Source organism: Cololabis saira, chromosome 3 (assembly GCF_033807715.1).
Source record: "Cololabis saira isolate AMF1-May2022 chromosome 3, fColSai1.1, whole genome shotgun sequence".
NCBI classification, from domain to species: domain Eukaryota; kingdom Metazoa; phylum Chordata; class Actinopteri; order Beloniformes; family Belonidae; genus Cololabis; species Cololabis saira.
This window is the reverse complement of record NC_084589.1, coordinates 27,729,508-27,746,262: the sequence shown is the minus strand read 5'-3', so window position 1 is coordinate 27,746,262 and position 16,755 is coordinate 27,729,508. Positions and strand designations below refer to the sequence as shown.

Sequence of the window (16,755 nt, the reverse complement as noted above, 5' to 3'; positions counted from 1 at the left end):
GACTCTGTGGGGATAAAATCGAAGTGATCCACAGGCACAGAGGTGTGGGGGAGAGTACAAATGAAAAACATACGCTCCAACTGCATGACTAAGCCTCCTCGGCCCTAGTTTGGAAAGGGGGGGTGGTGGTGGTGGCTGGGGAATGTGGGGAGCAGGGGGGAGGGGGCTGGGTCACTCAATAGCGAGGTAAAACGTGTGGAGATGGGAGGGGCTGAGACTTAAAGGGAGCAGACAGGCAATCCAGACAAGCACTTTCACTTTGAGTGGAGCCTGTGTATGACTGAGGATACAAGGAGTGACAAGGGGAAGAGACACAGAGGAGGACGGGACCAGCGTCTTTAATACTTTATCCATTAACCAGCCTTAAGGAACAGAGGAGTGGTGGAAATTCAGGAAAATTCTGTGCCAGCAGTGAAAGAAAGAAAAAGGGAAAGGGAAAGGCTGCAGCCACTCAGACACTACTGGGAAAATCCAAAGTGAAAGAGCATGTTGATGTGAGATGATATTTGAGGCTTGTTTGGGAAAGTACCAAAAGAAACCAGGACAGGCTGCAGAAAGGATGTGAACAAGATCACCAAACATCAAGCAAGTAAAGAAGTGTGTTCTGTCAACGACCTCAAGAAGCCACAGTGGAGGAGACTTCCTTTCACAGACTGACACAGAGCTGCATCCGTGTACTTGCTCTCGAGAAGAGAAATGGAGAAGTGTCCATTCTTAGAAAGATAAAAGGATGTCACTGCCAGGTGAGAAATTAGAAATAAACTTGTCTTACATGACTTTCTGTTTAAAGTCTGTGTATAAAGAATGTACTTGAATAAGTGCTTATTGCATAGGCAGATTTTTTTGCTCTCAGTTCATTGTGTTACAGACACATTTCTGGCATGTTAATTTAATTAGACTTTCTGCAAAAATAAACTGTTTCATGCCATTTTCTGCACAAATGGCCAATTGACACAGGAAATGATGTGATGTTTCATACTAGGTATGCAGTTTGAACAAAGCTACAAACCACAGAAAGTTTCCAGCAATTATCTGAATGTACTGTGCTGCTTTCTTTCTCACTCATGTCACAAACAGTTGTACTTCTGTCAGTCCTCATTGTCCAATGTGGTGGATGTGACTTTGGTGTGGAAAATATGAAGGCAACCATCGACTCGAATCCAACTGGATTTGTGAGTTCTTGATTTTCTACAATAATAACAATACAAATATCAATGTTGTAAGCTCTCATGTAATGTACCTTGTACCTTGGCTGTCAGTTTAAACACTTCAAACCCTAAGGCAACAGGACATTTTTTTTGTTTTTTTTTATAAACTGACAATGTGCTGGATTATCATATACCTCCTGTAACAAGTGTCAGAGTCAGGGAGCTTAAACTCTGTGTAGCTTCACACATGTGGACCTCTTAAGAAATCTGTGAGAATTACAGAAGGATATTGCAAGAGGTTATTACTATATTTTACTGTATTGACCATAACGGTAGAAATTCAGATTTATTTCATCCTATGAAGTTTAATTGGGTCTTTGTCCTCTCTCTCATTTCAGCGGACAGTATTTCCGAAGAATTATAATATTGTCCACCATTATACGAGAAGCATGCTCTGCAAAACTGATCCGGTAAGTTACTTATCAGGTAAAAAGAGGAAGTGAGGCCTCACATATTGCAGAAGGCTTGCAGATTTTATGGGCTTCTAGTTTCTATAAATGCAGACTTGATCCTCGAGGAGACAGTGTGGTTCCTTCAGCTGGATAATAAAGCCTTTCTTTAATTTTTAACTGTAAAGATGAAACTCAGTGTGTTGACAGGCTTTTGCAAAGGTGTTGTTATTGAGCACTTGATATACGTTGACTTTTCCTGTGTCATGCATGCTCACTTTGGGCTTAATGTGTTGTTCTGTCCCTCTGCAGTGTTGCGTCTTCCCCGCTGCCGTGGTACTCCTGGACTCCTGGCATGTGCTTCTCAGAAACCTCTGGGATGAGCACGTAAATCACTCCTTAATCCTCGACCTAAAGCAAACACTGGATAAAATTGTTGCAAAGAACAGGAATATAGAGGTGGGGCTTTCAGTTTTGATAGTGAATGTGAAATGGGATTGTGTGGCACGTGACCAGTTACTGCTTAATGTCCATGTTTTTATAGCACTTCAAACATTACTTTTCGAGTCACTTATCTCCGAAGTCATTCTGCTCACGTGGTTTTAAACTTTAATTTGCTAAATGTTTCCTTGTTTCGTTGTTACAGAGGTTCCAGGAGGATACAGATCTTTCACAATTGGCCACATTACAATCTTCTCCAGAGGAACTTTTAGCCTTCACATCAGAACTTTTTACCCGGTGGCTCGAGGTTGGGTGTTTACCTTCCATTGAAACCTGCTCACTGCCCACATTGCCGCCCTCTGTTGAGAGAAAAGACTATGGTCCATCGAGGGAAAGACTCATGACCACCCGAACCATCGGCAGTGTGGAACATGGACAGCACGACACAATGATAGACATTGCACCACAACTGTCGAATGGAGGGTCTCGATCACCGTCCTGTTTTTCCTGTGCCTCCAGCTTCCTGCTAGTCGGACTCTGCTGGTTGGTGTTGCCATAGTAACAAAAGTTAATTTTGCACATGAAGTCCAATACTTTTTTTATTACACTGAACTTTTGTTATCTTTGTGTTTTGTTGCAATACGTTTTGTAAACATGGAATAACATGTTTCATTTCATGTCCAAAGTTAGCTCCAAGTATTCACTGTTTAACAGTTTATTGTAATATCACAAATACATAAGGAAAAGAATTAGCCACCTTCTCTTGAGTAAGCCACAGGCTGCAGCTAATTGTGCTTTTCATGCTAAAAAGAGATAAATCCTGAGCTCTCCAATGCACATAAGCGTTTATCTATGTCGATTTGTCACTGTTTACAACAATTGTTATGTAAGATGTTTCAGCCTATTGCTGTTGTACATAAATGTAAATTAGACTCATTTAGATAGTAAGCGTTTGATTTAACTGACCAGATGCATTCAGAGGATTGTAAGCTATATTTATTATGGTCTTTGTTGTTTTTCATCAAAGATGGAAAAGTGCATTTACTCAAGTAAAAGAGCATAAAATCTGAAGGAAATATTATACGTTTTCTGCATAACTTTTATGTGGCGCTAAATGGATATTTAACAGATATGATGCAAAGTTGATGCACTATTATAAACTGAAATAGCAAAATACATGCACTTCAATGTATCTATATTTCCAGCCAGATCATACAACATTACGGTAGTATGGTAGTAAAGCTATGACAGGGAGCTTTTTTTCTGCTTTTGAATTATTTTGCTTTTGATACAATTTACTGACTTCCATAAATGATTTTGTACCTTTACAGTGTGGTAATGCTACTTTTTCTTCAGTAAAACATCTCAGTATTACCTCCATTACTTTGTGTGAGTATAAACATGTACATTTTCAGCTTTGGTTCTATCTGCTTTAAAAACAAAACAAAAAAATCTTTGTTTATAATCTGGAATTCCAGCGGTAAGAGTGTGCATTCATTTGAGCTGAACCAGGACAGCTGGCAAAACTAATCTCTTAAACAACTTCCGATGAATCACAACCTAAAGACAAGTTGCAAATGCAAGAGAAATGAGCTGTTGGCGCCTTGATTATCTGCCATCTGTGGGAATCTTCTCCAGAAATAAAAGAGCACGCTTTACAGTCACACTTGCCCCTGCTTGTCACGCCCACGCTTTCAATGTGCGCGGTTGTTCTCAGGACCTTCCTTGACATTTCATAATCTTTGAAGTAAACCTTTTTCAGAGGTCACTTAGGCAACGGGCTTGTCTCCACTGTTGAATATTTGCATTGATTTTACATCATAACGTAGAAAGGGATAAATGCAATGGAGTAGTGATAGTTGAGTTATGTTTTTGGACGAATTGGGTCTGAGAAAAAAATATCAGACAGTTCTTCCTAACAGCGGACAGCACTGTTTTGTGGAGTGCGTCACTGTTTATGCTACAGTCAAGTGCAAATGTCGATCATGATTATTCGGGTGTCTCTTATACACAGGTGGACAGTAACGGAGTAAATTTACTTGAGAACTGTACTTAAGTACATATCCAGAGGATTTGTACTTTACTTGAGTATTAGATTTCTTTGGTACTTATTACTCTTACTTGAATACATTTCCAAGACAAATATTTTTACTTTTACTCAAGTAAATTTCTAGGAAGGCTGAAAAGTACTCGTTAATTTCAGGTCTGCTCTTTTTTCTTCTGCAGGTTTTATATAACATTGTGGTTCTAAAAGCAGCACATCAGTGCAGCTGGTTTCAAAGAGTTAATTCTCAGAAACAAGAGTTAAAAGATCCTTAAATTAATTTAGAAAAAATATAGTAATTTACTGATGTGGAAAATGAGAAATTTACTCTTACTCTTACTTTTACTTAAAGTAAATTTAAAAGCATTTACTTTTGGATACTTAAGTACCTTTAAAAGCAAGTACTTTTCTACTCTTACTCGAGTAATATTTTGACTGAGCTACATTTACTTGTAACGGAGTAAATTTTGACCAGTAGTATTTGTACTCTTACTCAAGTACTGGGGTCGAGTACTCTGTCCACCTCTGCTCTTATATATTTTATTACTATTATGTATGCTACAGTCAAGTGCAAATGTCGATCATGATTATTCGGGTGTACTATATATTTTATTACTATTATTTCAGCGCCAGCCATGGGGCCACTGGCGATCCACTAAACATGAATCCGTTTGTTTCTACTTTTTCCTGAGACAAACATTTATGCAAGTCCGATCTTCTCTGGCAAAGAGGCAGCGGAGCGCCAAAGAGGCCAGCTGAATTCCCGTAAATGGGGTGGGAGAGAGAAAGGGGAGAGAGGGGGAGAAAGGGAGAGAAGGCCAGGGAGGAGGGGGAGACCTCAGCGCGCAGGGTGTTTAAACCACGTGGGCGCCACGTGGTTTAGACCGGAAGTACCAAGATGTCTGCGCCCGACGATCACACGCTGGCCGAGGAAGAAGCCGAGCAGGCGGAGATGGACGACACCGTCAGCGACGAGGACGAAGGGGAAGACATGGAAGAGGAAGGCGCGGACGAAGAGGGGCAGAGGAAGGTTTACGTCCCCGGGATAGAGCCATCCGAGGCCGCGGAGGAGCTGGAGATGGACCGCTCCGCGTACCGCATGTACCACGAGTGTCAGACAGGCAAGTGGGAGCTGATTTATGGTTCTGCGTTACACCGACGCAGAGCCTACTGTACGGCCCGCGTACCCTACGCCGTAGAGTCTGCGTCGATTTAACGCGCAATATAAATCAGGGTTAGGGTTGCCAGCAGTCCCTTGAAAAACGGAGTCGTCCTGTGTTTATAAACTAAAGTACGCGTCCCGTATGGAGCTGAACAGGGACGCACTTTCTCCCCTATTACTGTGAGAGTCAAAAAATAGACATAACATGGCATTGAGCTGTTGAGTTCATAAGTTATTTTTTTCTGTTTTACTACAACTGTAGCTACAGTCATGGCCTTTGAGGCACAAATGTGTTTACAAGTTTTCTACAGAATTTCTATTTGCACTTTTGTTATTGCACTAAAAATGTGCACTAATACAGGATGCATGTTTTGCTTTCTTTTTAATGTTTTATATTCATGTTTACAATTTTAAGTTAAGCAGGACAGGTTTCTGTTTAAGAAAGATAACTTACCGCGGTTGAATTGGTTTGATATTGGATATTCGACATTCAAAGACATCCATTTAAGTTGTGATACATGCCACCGATTTTGGTCATATTGTTTGTGATGCGTTCATTGTCATCTAGACTATATATCACAAGAGAGTAATTATTATAAAATCATATTATGGGCTGATTTAATGTGGTTTTATGAATTCAACACCCATAAAACTTGGTTTTATGAATTCAACACCCATAAAACTTGTGATACATACCACTGATTTTGGTCAAACCACTTGTGATGTGTTCATGGTCATCTAGACTATATATCACAAAACAGTAATTATTAAAAAATCATATATATGGGCTGATTTAAAAATCATATATATGGGCTGATTTAATGTGGTTTAATGAATTCAACACCCATAAAACTTGTGATACATAACACAGATTGTTTTATGTATCACAAGTTGTATGGGTGTTGAATTCATTAAACCTCATTAAATCAGCCCATATATATGATTTTTTTAATAATTACTGTTTTGTGATATATAGTCTAGATGATCATGAACACATCACAAGTGGTTTGACCAAAATCAGTGGTATGTATCACAAGTTTTATGGGTGTTGAATTCATAAAACCACATTAAATCAGCCCATAATATGATTTTATGATTTTATACTCTCTTGTGATATATAGTCTATAGTCTAGATGACCATGAACACATCACAAGCAATATGACCAAAATCAGTGGTATGTATCACAAGTTAAATGGATGTCTTTGAATGTCGAATATCCAATATCAAACCAATTCAACCGCGGTAGATAACTTATTTTATTCATTTTGTTATTTTGTATTCAAGTGAATTGCTGGATAATTTGTTTTCCATGTGTTCATGGCATCCAAAAATATCCATCTAATTCAATTCAGGTTCAAGTCAAATAGTTAAAAAATTGTTTCACTCCAAGACACCGTCATTGAATTGCTGTGCTGTAAACAGGATGGTTTTGTCACGTGTGCCCAGGTGCTCCTTGTTTGAGCTTCGACGTCATGAAAGATGGAGAAGGAGAAGGCAGGGATCAGTTCCCCTTGTCCATGCTGCTCTGCGCCGGGACGCAGGCGGAGACGGCCCTGAAGAACAGGTACAGGCCTGCTGAGCCAAGGCCATGGCTGTTATTTAGCCTCCCGTACCGAAGCACAGAGGGTTTATCACAAAGATAAGCTTGTACTTTAGCTGTAGGTCAGCAGTAATGTTCACTGACTCATACTGAGCTATTGCTTGTCTTTTGCCTGGGGGAGGAAATTCTGCGGAGAGAAAAGAGAGATCCCTTTAGCTGTGACGTGGTTATTAATATTCTCCACTGGTCTGTCTGGTTTCAGTTTTCACAAAATTGACAAACTTGGTTCAATCACAAGAAATCTCAACCCCGAGAGATCTGTCATCCCACTGCTAAATGTTTGAGTTATACTTCTGTACTCCAGTTGGAACCTGTACTGTAGGTATGCCACTGGCCTAAATGCCCCTCCCTAGAACGGTAATAGGACTGCAATTTTATGTTGGTTTTTTTATGGTAAAAAAATAGCCAATGCTCATCCTGTACAGACAGTTTTGCTGTAATTTTCAGTTTTTTTTTTTCTTTTGTCAATCTGTGCATAGATCCAGTCAGTGCAGCGATCATGCAATGCACTGCATTTCCAACACCATCACTTCACAGTTGCAGTCGTTTTAGCAAAAGGCATGTTTCAGCTTTGGCTGCAGAACTGGAAGTGCTTCTACCCCACACAAAGTTGACATCATTCAACATTCAACAGTGACATAGAAACCCTCCCCCAAACCACCCAGCTTCTTGGGAATGTCATAATACATAGGTACAAATGCTTAGAAAGGTTACAATTTGCATAGCTTTGCACGTATGTATGGCAGAGGCAGAAAGCCGGCTAGACTGAACTTGGAGACACATTCTGAATCTGTAAAAATGTACACAGATGCAGGAACAGTTTTCGTGATCACATTAATGCAGTATTGCAACACATTTTGAAGTAACAAATGACCCACATCTGAATGTGAGGACACAACTTTGTAGGGTAGGAAGGAACAGCAAACATTTAAAAAGGTTATGATTATATAAAGTAAGGTCATTATTAATTCAGTATGTAGTAATTATGCATTTCACATCAGTTATGCAGATTAAACAGAAGTATGCTCAAATATATATTCCTGGTTTTGCCTGTATTCATAGAATATTTTTTATAATCCATTTAAAACAAAAGCTGTTGAAATCACTGGCATCTACATCAGCGGTTGATGGTCATGGAAACAAAATCAAGTGTATGTTTAAAACCACAGTTTGTTTGTTTGTTTCTCCCACTTGAGGTGAACTGTTTGTTTAATCGTAATGTGCACCACATAGTCGCCTACTGGTAATTTTCCTTTCACGGCAACATTCATTTCTACCTTAAATGTCAAAGGAAACGTGGTCAGAACTCATTCAGACCACAAAGCGTGAGGTTGTCCCCACCGTGTACTTTTACATCCGTCTGCAGACCTACAGTAGGTGTAATTAAATGCATTTACATTTCTTGCAGACTTCTGGTCATGCGCATGCACAACCTTCATGGAACAGAGAAAGACAAAGAGGAGGAGGAAGAAAGCAGTGATGAGGAAAGTGAAGATGAAGAGGAGGAGGAAGATAAGAAACCACAGATGGAACTTGCCATGATGCCTCACTACGGGGGGATTAACAGAGTTAGAGTATGTTGTCGTATTTATTTCTTTAAATCAAAGAAACGGCACAACGATTAATTGACTCATGTCGACTAACTTTCGCTTCTTGGTTTCCAGGTGACCCGGTGTGGACAGCCGTCGCTGGCTGCTGTGTGGTCAGAGAAGGGGCAGATAGAAATATTTGACCTGAAGTCTCAGCTGGATGCTGTCCACAGCTCCGCTGCTATGGAGGCCTTCATGCAGCAGCAGAAGGAAGCCGCCGCGCTCTTCAGTTTCTCTGGACACATGAGTGAAGGCTTTGCATTAGACTGGTCTCCTACAGTACCTGGTAACCGAGTCTTATACCTGCAAGTACATTTCAGAAATAAACTGGTGCTAGATGTTGAAAAACATGAAAAATAATTGTCGATGGTGAGACACTTGCCTGCAGCACTAACAGCCAAGCTTCATAGTTGTTAACACTTACATTGTTACCACAGCAACCCATGTAAATAAATGGATGTTGCTTGGACCCTATTGCATTGCAGTCACATATATTAAAAAAAACAATAGAGGATGGTGTGTCCTCACTGTCTGACTGCATAAAACACATGTGCAGTCATGAATAATTCTGACTTGTGATGCATTTAAAATGCTTACATTTTAACACCCACAGTTCCAATTTAAGAAAAAAAATGAAACTGGAACAAAACCTTAAATATGACATTTATGAGGTCACGCTTTTCAGTAAAAATTCTGCTTAAAACTGCTGTGCACGTGCTGTCAGTTACCAGTAATTGTACTTTTGTATTTAACGTGCAGGTCGTCTCGTCAGTGGGGACTGCAAAAAGAACATCCACGTGTGGGAGCCCCGGGAGGGCGGGACCTCATGGCAGATTGACCAGAGACCTTTCAGCTCCCACACCAAGTCTGTGGAGGATCTCCAGTGGTCGCCCAACGAAGCTACGGTACGTACAACCATTGTGACATCCCTGGTCTGACTTGGGTAGCTGGTTTTAACCGTCTGCTCTACCTGAGCTCCCTTCCCACCAGAGTTGAGTGACAGATTCATGCTTAATGAGCACATTTATGACGAGTGTAAGTCTTAGCTGGAGCACAACTGAACTGGCTGAACTGTACTGTTTAGTTTGGAAGAACAAGGTGTGGTGGAAAAATGAGTGATTGGAATGAATATAACAATGTTGACTGTGAACAGAGCTCCTGGCGTTGCTGCAAGTTTTGGATCAACAGTGTTGAAACTAAGCTGTTGTAACATTTAGCTCTTCGGCATCTAGTCGCCAAACTAGTTTACAGACTTGCAGGCGATTCTCTCTCTGCTTCCATCCATATACACTATATGTCAGGTTTTATGGGGTTGTTGACTAAATTTATGTCACTATAATTTCAGGGTGATTACACTTGCCTTTTATTTTCTTTATATATGTGTATTACATTTTTCAACTCGGCCTCAGATCTCTAGATGTGAATATCGTTTTCTGCCACCAGGTTTTTGCATCTTGTTCTGTGGATCACTCTATTCGTGTCTGGGATATTCGCGCCCCACCCAATTCGATGCTCTCAGCTGAGGAAGCTCACTCCTGTGACATTAATGTAATCAGCTGGAATCGGACCGAACCTTTCCTCCTGTCGGGGGGCGACGATGGACTTCTGAAAGTTTGGGACCTGCGACAGTTTAAGGTGAGAATGAACAGGAAATGATCCAGAATCACCACCAAACACATCTAAGATGACTACACCTTGGGTTGTGGGTCATTGTCAGCATAAGTCATCTCAGAAAAGTACCCTACAATTATAGTTTCGTGGAAAAACAGTGTTTAGGCCTTGTTTTATTACACCATTTTATAATCTGCCCAGTTCTTGTCATGCCAACTCTGTCTAACCACGGTAATTTGTTAACATCTTATCTCTAGAGAACACAGTGGTTTAACATTTACGGCATGTCTTATTTTTCTCCTTATTGAGTAATTAGCTTTTCATTTACCTTTCGTAAAATTATGGAAATGTCCCGGTAGGCTTGGCGCCCTCACATAAATAAGCTGGTTGAAGCCACGGCCAAAAATATATGCGTCTCTCATTATCATGGGGAGTGAAAACGGCAACTAGCGTTCTTATCAAGAGGTTTATGTTTTTGTAACTTGGTGTTGTGTGACCACAGCTGTAAACTACACACAAATTCAGCAGACCTAGTTAAAGCTGCAGTCAGAGATAATGGGAATGTTATTGTAATCTTCAGCGGAACCTTTTAACCCCGGCTTTCAGAGTCGGACTCTGCGTGCATTATAAAAGAATGCTCACTGAAAATTTCAGCTCAATTAACTTCTCTTCTCAGCTTTCCGTGCCTCGAGTACACTTTAGTGACACGTCGCAGTCGATTTAAACTCAAGACTTGCCTTTAGCACTGTCTATACTAGGCTATGAGTAATCATATTAAATCAATGCTCTGATATTTTTTCTTGTGATTCAAACTCTTGTAGAGTTTTACAAAATCCCATCCCAAAAAGAATCTTAACATTTATCAGTTCCATATTTTCACGACTGTCACTAAGACCATTTTGTAATATCTATTCCTACAATAGCAAATGTAAGAATAGATAAAGATGAAGCACAAAAACAATCCAAAGTGGTTCATTCATTTTGCAGATTGAATATATTCTGTGTCGAACTGCAAAAGTATCTATTATTTGAAGCACACCAACTTCAAAAAGCCAATTTAAGACAGAATTCAGAGCCTAACCTCGTCCCTGCCAGCTTCAAGTTGCATTATAAATATAAAAAAAAGGCCAGGGTAATGTAGTTGGCTTAAGAACGCCACATTCGTGTCACTCCACAAACCTTGCAGACACTCATGTTGTATCGTCGTCCTGCCATCACGCCTCACTGCTCTCCTCCACCTGCAGACTGGCCACCCCGTGGCGAACTTCAAGCAGCACAGCGCTCCCATCACGTCCGTGGAGTGGAGCCCCATCGACTCGAGCGTGTTCGCCGCCTCCGGAGCAGATGACGTGATCAGCCAGTGGGATCTGTCCGTGGAGTCGTGCGACGTGGGTGCCAGGGTGGAGGGGGTGAAGGACCTGCCCCCTCAGCTGCTCTTCCTGCACCAGGGCCAGTCAGAGATCAAAGAGATACACTGGCACCCACAAATTCCTGGTGTGATGATCTCCACGGCCCTGTCAGGGTTCAACGTGTTCAGGACAATATCTGTGTGATGAGTATGAGTGAATACCTACGCCTGGATTTTGAGTAAAACGGAGGATCGTTGCATTCAGTAGAATACATTTACCGTAATATGCACATACATGTACATAACTTTATAATGTAAGTAATTCTGCTTTTATAACATGTCATTATAGGTGCCCCATGTTGTTGCTTTTGAGCTGTATGTTTTAAAACTGCAAACTGTTAAAGGTATCTCTGGTATTTGATACCTAAAATAAAAATTTTAAAAATTCTAGTTCAATACTTGTACAGGGTTTTTCCTTGAGTAAAAGAGAACATAATTTCAAGAAAAATAAGGAATGTTTGTTGCCCTTGATTGTGATGGGAGGTTGATTATGTGCTCACAACACTGATCGATCTCCATCATCAGGTGCTGGTATCACGGCACAAAGCAGTCAAATATAATGCTAACTGTTAGAAAGTACAAAGACCTTGGGTTGCAAATGGGAAATATAAAAGACTAGCTAGTATTTTCATTTTCACAAGCATAATGCTTAAATAAAACTGATAATACAGGTATGTTTACAAACTCCATTTTCCAAATAGCTGGAATTTGATTTGAACATTTATTTAATAGGCACAATAAAAATATTTTTCCATCTTAATTGAGCTGCTTCACTGCAATAAAAAAGGAAAAGTAAACCATGATTTTGAAGCCAGCAACACTCTCCAAAAAGGCTGGAAGAGAAACAAAGAAATGTTTACAGATTAAGTAACACTCTTCTGGAAGATTCTACAATCAGCAGATTAATTAGTGACAGATGAGGATGTCAGTGTTTGGTATTAACCCTCTCAGAGCTGATGCAGCATGTGCTTTTACCTAACAAACCCGAAGCCACACACATATCCATACATTTAAAACACATCAGTTGGGATATCTACACTAAAACACTGTTTAAACCATCAAGTTAGATTTCATTTTACATTTCTAATTTACTCAAATATTTAGACAAAAGTATTTGTTGGATAGATTAGTTTCCCAAAAAGTCATTAGGCTATAAAAAGTTTTTTTAAATGAAACCATAGGTCGGAATGGGTTTTAGGAGCATCCACCAAGCAAGGGTGGGTTGTTGTTCTCCACATTAAGGTGCTAAACTCTTGTCAGAGAGGAAAAAAAACCCCAGAAGAAAGCCAAGTTCAAAAATCATTGCTGGGTTCCATTGACCTTCAAACTGAGGTGACACTTCGAAACAAACCGTTTTGACATGGAGATCAATTATAGCCAGATGGACTCAGCAGTATTTAAAGAAAAGAAAAAAAAACAAATCAACACAGTCCGCCTCTGCATCCAGAAATGCAATCTGAAACTGGATTACGCAAGGAGGAAGCTGTACATCAACTTTGTGCTGAAAAATGCAGGGGTACTTTTAAGTTTATCTTAGATGGGCAAAGAGGACAGTGGACATGTCTTTTATCAGGACGCCATAGTGTTAAACATTCTATGTTCATATTTTTATTTATTTATGTATTTTCCTTTTTTTCTGTATTTTAAGCTGTGCAGTTTGTATGTATGTGAATTGGTAAGTAAGTGTATGTAAATATGTATTATTAGCAATACTGGATTTCTTTTCAAATGTTTTAAAACTGCACCCATAAGAATAGCTCTCAAATTTCATTGCACAAAGTATTTTGACAACAAAAGCTTTTTATTCTGCTGTATTGTATTCCATGACCAGGAGTCCCTGGTTCAACTTGCTTTGATAAAAAAAGGATGTCAGATTCTTCATGAAAAAGATGAGAAACCATTTGGATTATTATCAGAAATGAATATAAAAGCCAGCATCTATTATGGTGTAGGGTTGCATCACTCCTGATTGGATATTTTACTTCCACATGTGACACAGAGGCGTAACTTTGAAAACACGTAATATACCATTAAGGTAATGTCCTTTCCTGCGAGCTTTGCGGTTACTAGATTTAATGTCAGACCTCATTCTGCACAATTTATGCAGTCCAGATGTGTCTCCTGAGACATGATGGACTCTTTGGAAACTAGAATCTTGTATTAAGCAAGAATGGGCATAAAATCCTATTGGAAAATTGCAACAATTAGCATCCTTATTACCAGTCCAGTTGCTGTTTATGGTTTAATGAGAAAGAAGGGAGATAGTCTCTCTACCAGTGGACTTTGAACATGTTGGCATCAAAATCTACTTTTATTCCGGTTTTTAAATGCAGCTGGCTTATGAAGATAGTAAGAATCACTGATCTGTTAAATAAAGGGCTTTGTTGATGCATTTTTAAAAACTTTATCTGGAAATGCAGTTTGAACCATGATAACTCAGACATTGCTTTTTTAAAACTGAAATAAGACAAAATAAAATAATTCAGGGGTTGTAATAATTAAATCCCAATAATTACTTTATTGTTTTCACTGTAATCTTTATCAAATCACAGGATAACTGATGTATTTAAACCAGCATTTTTAACAGGTGAGTCAAAAGGTATCTCCCTTTTACAGCATTATGATACAAAACACAAAAATAAAGCATGATATAAGCAAAACTAATGAACAACACACTGCTAATTCTGATTTATGATTGTTTTTTAAATGTTGAACTCCCATGATTGTCGCAGCCCTCTAATGTTAACCGAATCCCACAGATAAAACAGCTCTTGTGAGTTAAAGACCTTATTTTTTTTTTAAGTTTCCGTTGTGGTTTGGTCCAAACTAAAAATTCTCCAACACCAAATCTGGAATGTGTTGAATTCACAGTAATTAAGGAACAACACTATCTCTGAGGACTCTTTGTAAGCTTTATAAATGGATAAAACAGAAGACAGAGAGACTGTTCTAACCAAGAAAAGCAATAAAGGACTATTAAGGCACTGATGTAGCACATGGTACAATAATGTAAGCGTACAGCTCCCTTTAAGGCACTGAAAAATAAAGTTTGATAAACACAGCACCTATAATGTATGGATTATATATCAGATATAAGACATAGAAGAAATTAACAATCACATTTTCTGCACAGCGACAGTCTGTAGGCAAAGCTTTGAGCTGGATGAAGTGAACCAAAGTGCTACAAAGTTTTCACTGTTACATAAGTGTTACAACATATTTTTGGTTTAAAAAGTCTTTTGCTAGCCTGTTACCTTAGTAGATAAAACTAAAAATGTATTTTCCAGTTCTAGCAACATTGTCTTAATTGTACCCCTCACGTTTTTTTTAATGTCCAGTTTGCATACAGATGTTTCATGTTTAAGCCTTCCATTCAATGATAGATGAGTTAAGGAAAATACAGCATACTTTACGTTTCTTGACAGAAAATACTGTATGTTTCCTTAAAAAAGCAATGGCTGTCCTCTATAAACCTATTTCATCATCAGATTCATCTTCAAATGTGTAGCCCCGTCCTGCTTCCTCCTCCTCTTCCTCCTCCTCCTCTGAATCAGTCTCTGAATGGCCGCTGTTCACCCTCCTTCTGTCCAATGGAGTGACTGCATCATACTCCGAACTGTGTGATGAACCTGGACTGGGTGGTAAATCTGCTCTGTGATTGGTGAGCTCGGTTTCACCAACCGGGTTCTTTTCCCTCTCGTTTTCACCTCTTACTGGACTGTGACAAGGCAGCTGATCTTCTTCCTGGTAGTCAAAGGCATTGCCTTCTTCCTCTTCAGACGCCTGGCGAATGATTTCCTCTCTCTTGTCGCTGAATCTCACTTTTGGTCGTAACCCTTTGGGTTTGATGTCATTCCCATCTGGTATCCTCCTGTCTCCCATCTGGTTTCCATCCAAGTTCTTCACATTCATCGCTTTTTCTGTGTTCACGGGCATCCCCATGGCCCCTTTGCCTGGTTTAGCTACCACTGTGGAGGTGCCACTTTGGTGACTGGGCACATCCTCATTGCAGTCAAGTGTCAAACCATCCATCACCCCTAATACATCCCCGAGCATAGAGGGGCCCAGATCCAGATCCAGATCCAGATCCATGGTGATTGAAGACATTGACTCAGAGTGGTGAAGCTGATTGTTCTGTAGGCTTCCCGGAGCATCCGTGTGAAGATCTCCGTGGTGAGCTGACACCTCCGGGTCTGCAGCTGGAATGTTCCCTGAACCCTCCGGGTCAGGATTGGGAGGGCTCGGCCCTAGAGTGGCCAGGAAGGAGGTGTCGCCAAAGGTGTCCCCTCCTCTTCCAATGTGCATGGTGTGGCGAAAGTCATCCAAAGGGGCCGAGATCATGGTCGGGTCCAGTCGAGAACCCCGAGTTGACTTGTGAAGCGGCATGACTGCAGAGCAGAAAGCAACGTAAAGAGGATGAATTATCATCTGTTAAAAACCGGTAAAAAACAGCAGAGAATGCAGAGGGCGGTACACTACCGCAGCCATGGTGCAAGCACCTGATAAGACAGGGCAGAGTGAAAAATCCACCATGTTGTGTAATAATGTGGGAAACCAATGAGCATTTCGGGTCTAGTGCTGCTATGAAGGCCATGCTGAGACTTGTACTTGAAGTACACCGTGTAGTGTTAGCACATAGTTTTCTCTCCCCTCAGGGGTGTACGTAGACAAAAACAAGACTTGCAACCGTCTCATCAGAAATGACTTCAAAGCTCTCAATCAGCTTAAAAACTAGATAAATAAACTAATAACAAATAAAACGCCTTCTGAAGGCATCAAAACAACATTTTAACTAATAGAATTTGCAGTGGAAGCCTTTATTAACTTACAAGAAAGGTAAAATCTAAGGAGTCCCTTGTAACATTTAATACACTGAAGCCATCAGAGACATCTGTGGTAAAAGCACGAGTGTGAATGAGTGAGGTCATTTGGAGAGGAGGGGGCTCACACGCCCAACCCTCAAAAGACTTTACCAAAAATATGAAGGTAAAGAATAAAACAGAAAAAAACTAAATACGTGTTTTAACAACTTTAACTACAACTAACAAGGTCTACGAGTATTGATCAAGTAAGAGCAGCGTTAATACTAGTTCAAAACGTATCAGCTTATCTACTCAGTTAAATAAGTATCATCAAAACATCCCAAGTACTGAAAACTTACTTTGGTTTGGTAAAATGGTATTTTCTTTATCTTTGGTTGGCTTCCACTACAGTATCCAGGTTTTTCATCTGGGTTTTCGCTTTCGCCTTCCTCAGAAGTTTTCCCTCGCTCTTTTCTCGCCGTCGTTTGCCTGTGTGATTT

General features: G+C 40.0%; 3 protein-coding genes across 3 annotated transcripts; 2 read left to right on the top strand and 1 right to left on the bottom strand.

Moving 5' to 3' along the window:
- Positions 1-238: 238 nt before the first annotated feature.
- On the top strand, positions 239-3,657 carry zgc:174888 (uncharacterized protein LOC558116 homolog). The gene is made up of 5 exons (XM_061718416.1): positions 239-743; positions 1,078-1,172; positions 1,547-1,618; positions 1,910-2,056; positions 2,244-3,657. Exons 1-5 carry the CDS (start codon positions 731-733, stop codon positions 2,595-2,597), a joined length of 681 nt encoding a protein of 226 aa, XP_061574400.1. The 5' UTR covers positions 239-730; the 3' UTR covers positions 2,598-3,657.
- Positions 3,658-4,973: 1,316 nt separating this feature from the next.
- Positions 4,974-11,819, top strand: grwd1 (glutamate-rich WD repeat containing 1). Its single transcript, XM_061718414.1, has 7 exons — positions 4,974-5,203; positions 6,692-6,809; positions 8,254-8,419; positions 8,510-8,720; positions 9,194-9,339; positions 9,878-10,069; positions 11,290-11,819. The coding sequence occupies exons 1-7, from the start codon at positions 4,981-4,983 to the stop codon at positions 11,596-11,598; spliced, it is 1,365 nt and encodes a 454-aa protein (XP_061574398.1). The 5' UTR covers positions 4,974-4,980; the 3' UTR covers positions 11,599-11,819.
- A 369-nt stretch (positions 11,820-12,188) lies between these two features.
- Positions 12,189-16,755, bottom strand: cdc42ep5 (CDC42 effector protein (Rho GTPase binding) 5). The gene is made up of 2 exons (XM_061716978.1): positions 16,615-16,755; positions 12,189-15,841 (listed from the first exon to the last, which is right to left on the bottom strand). The coding sequence occupies exon 2, from the start codon at positions 15,837-15,839 to the stop codon at positions 14,919-14,921; it is 921 nt and encodes a 306-aa protein (XP_061572962.1). The 5' UTR covers positions 15,840-15,841; positions 16,615-16,755; the 3' UTR covers positions 12,189-14,918.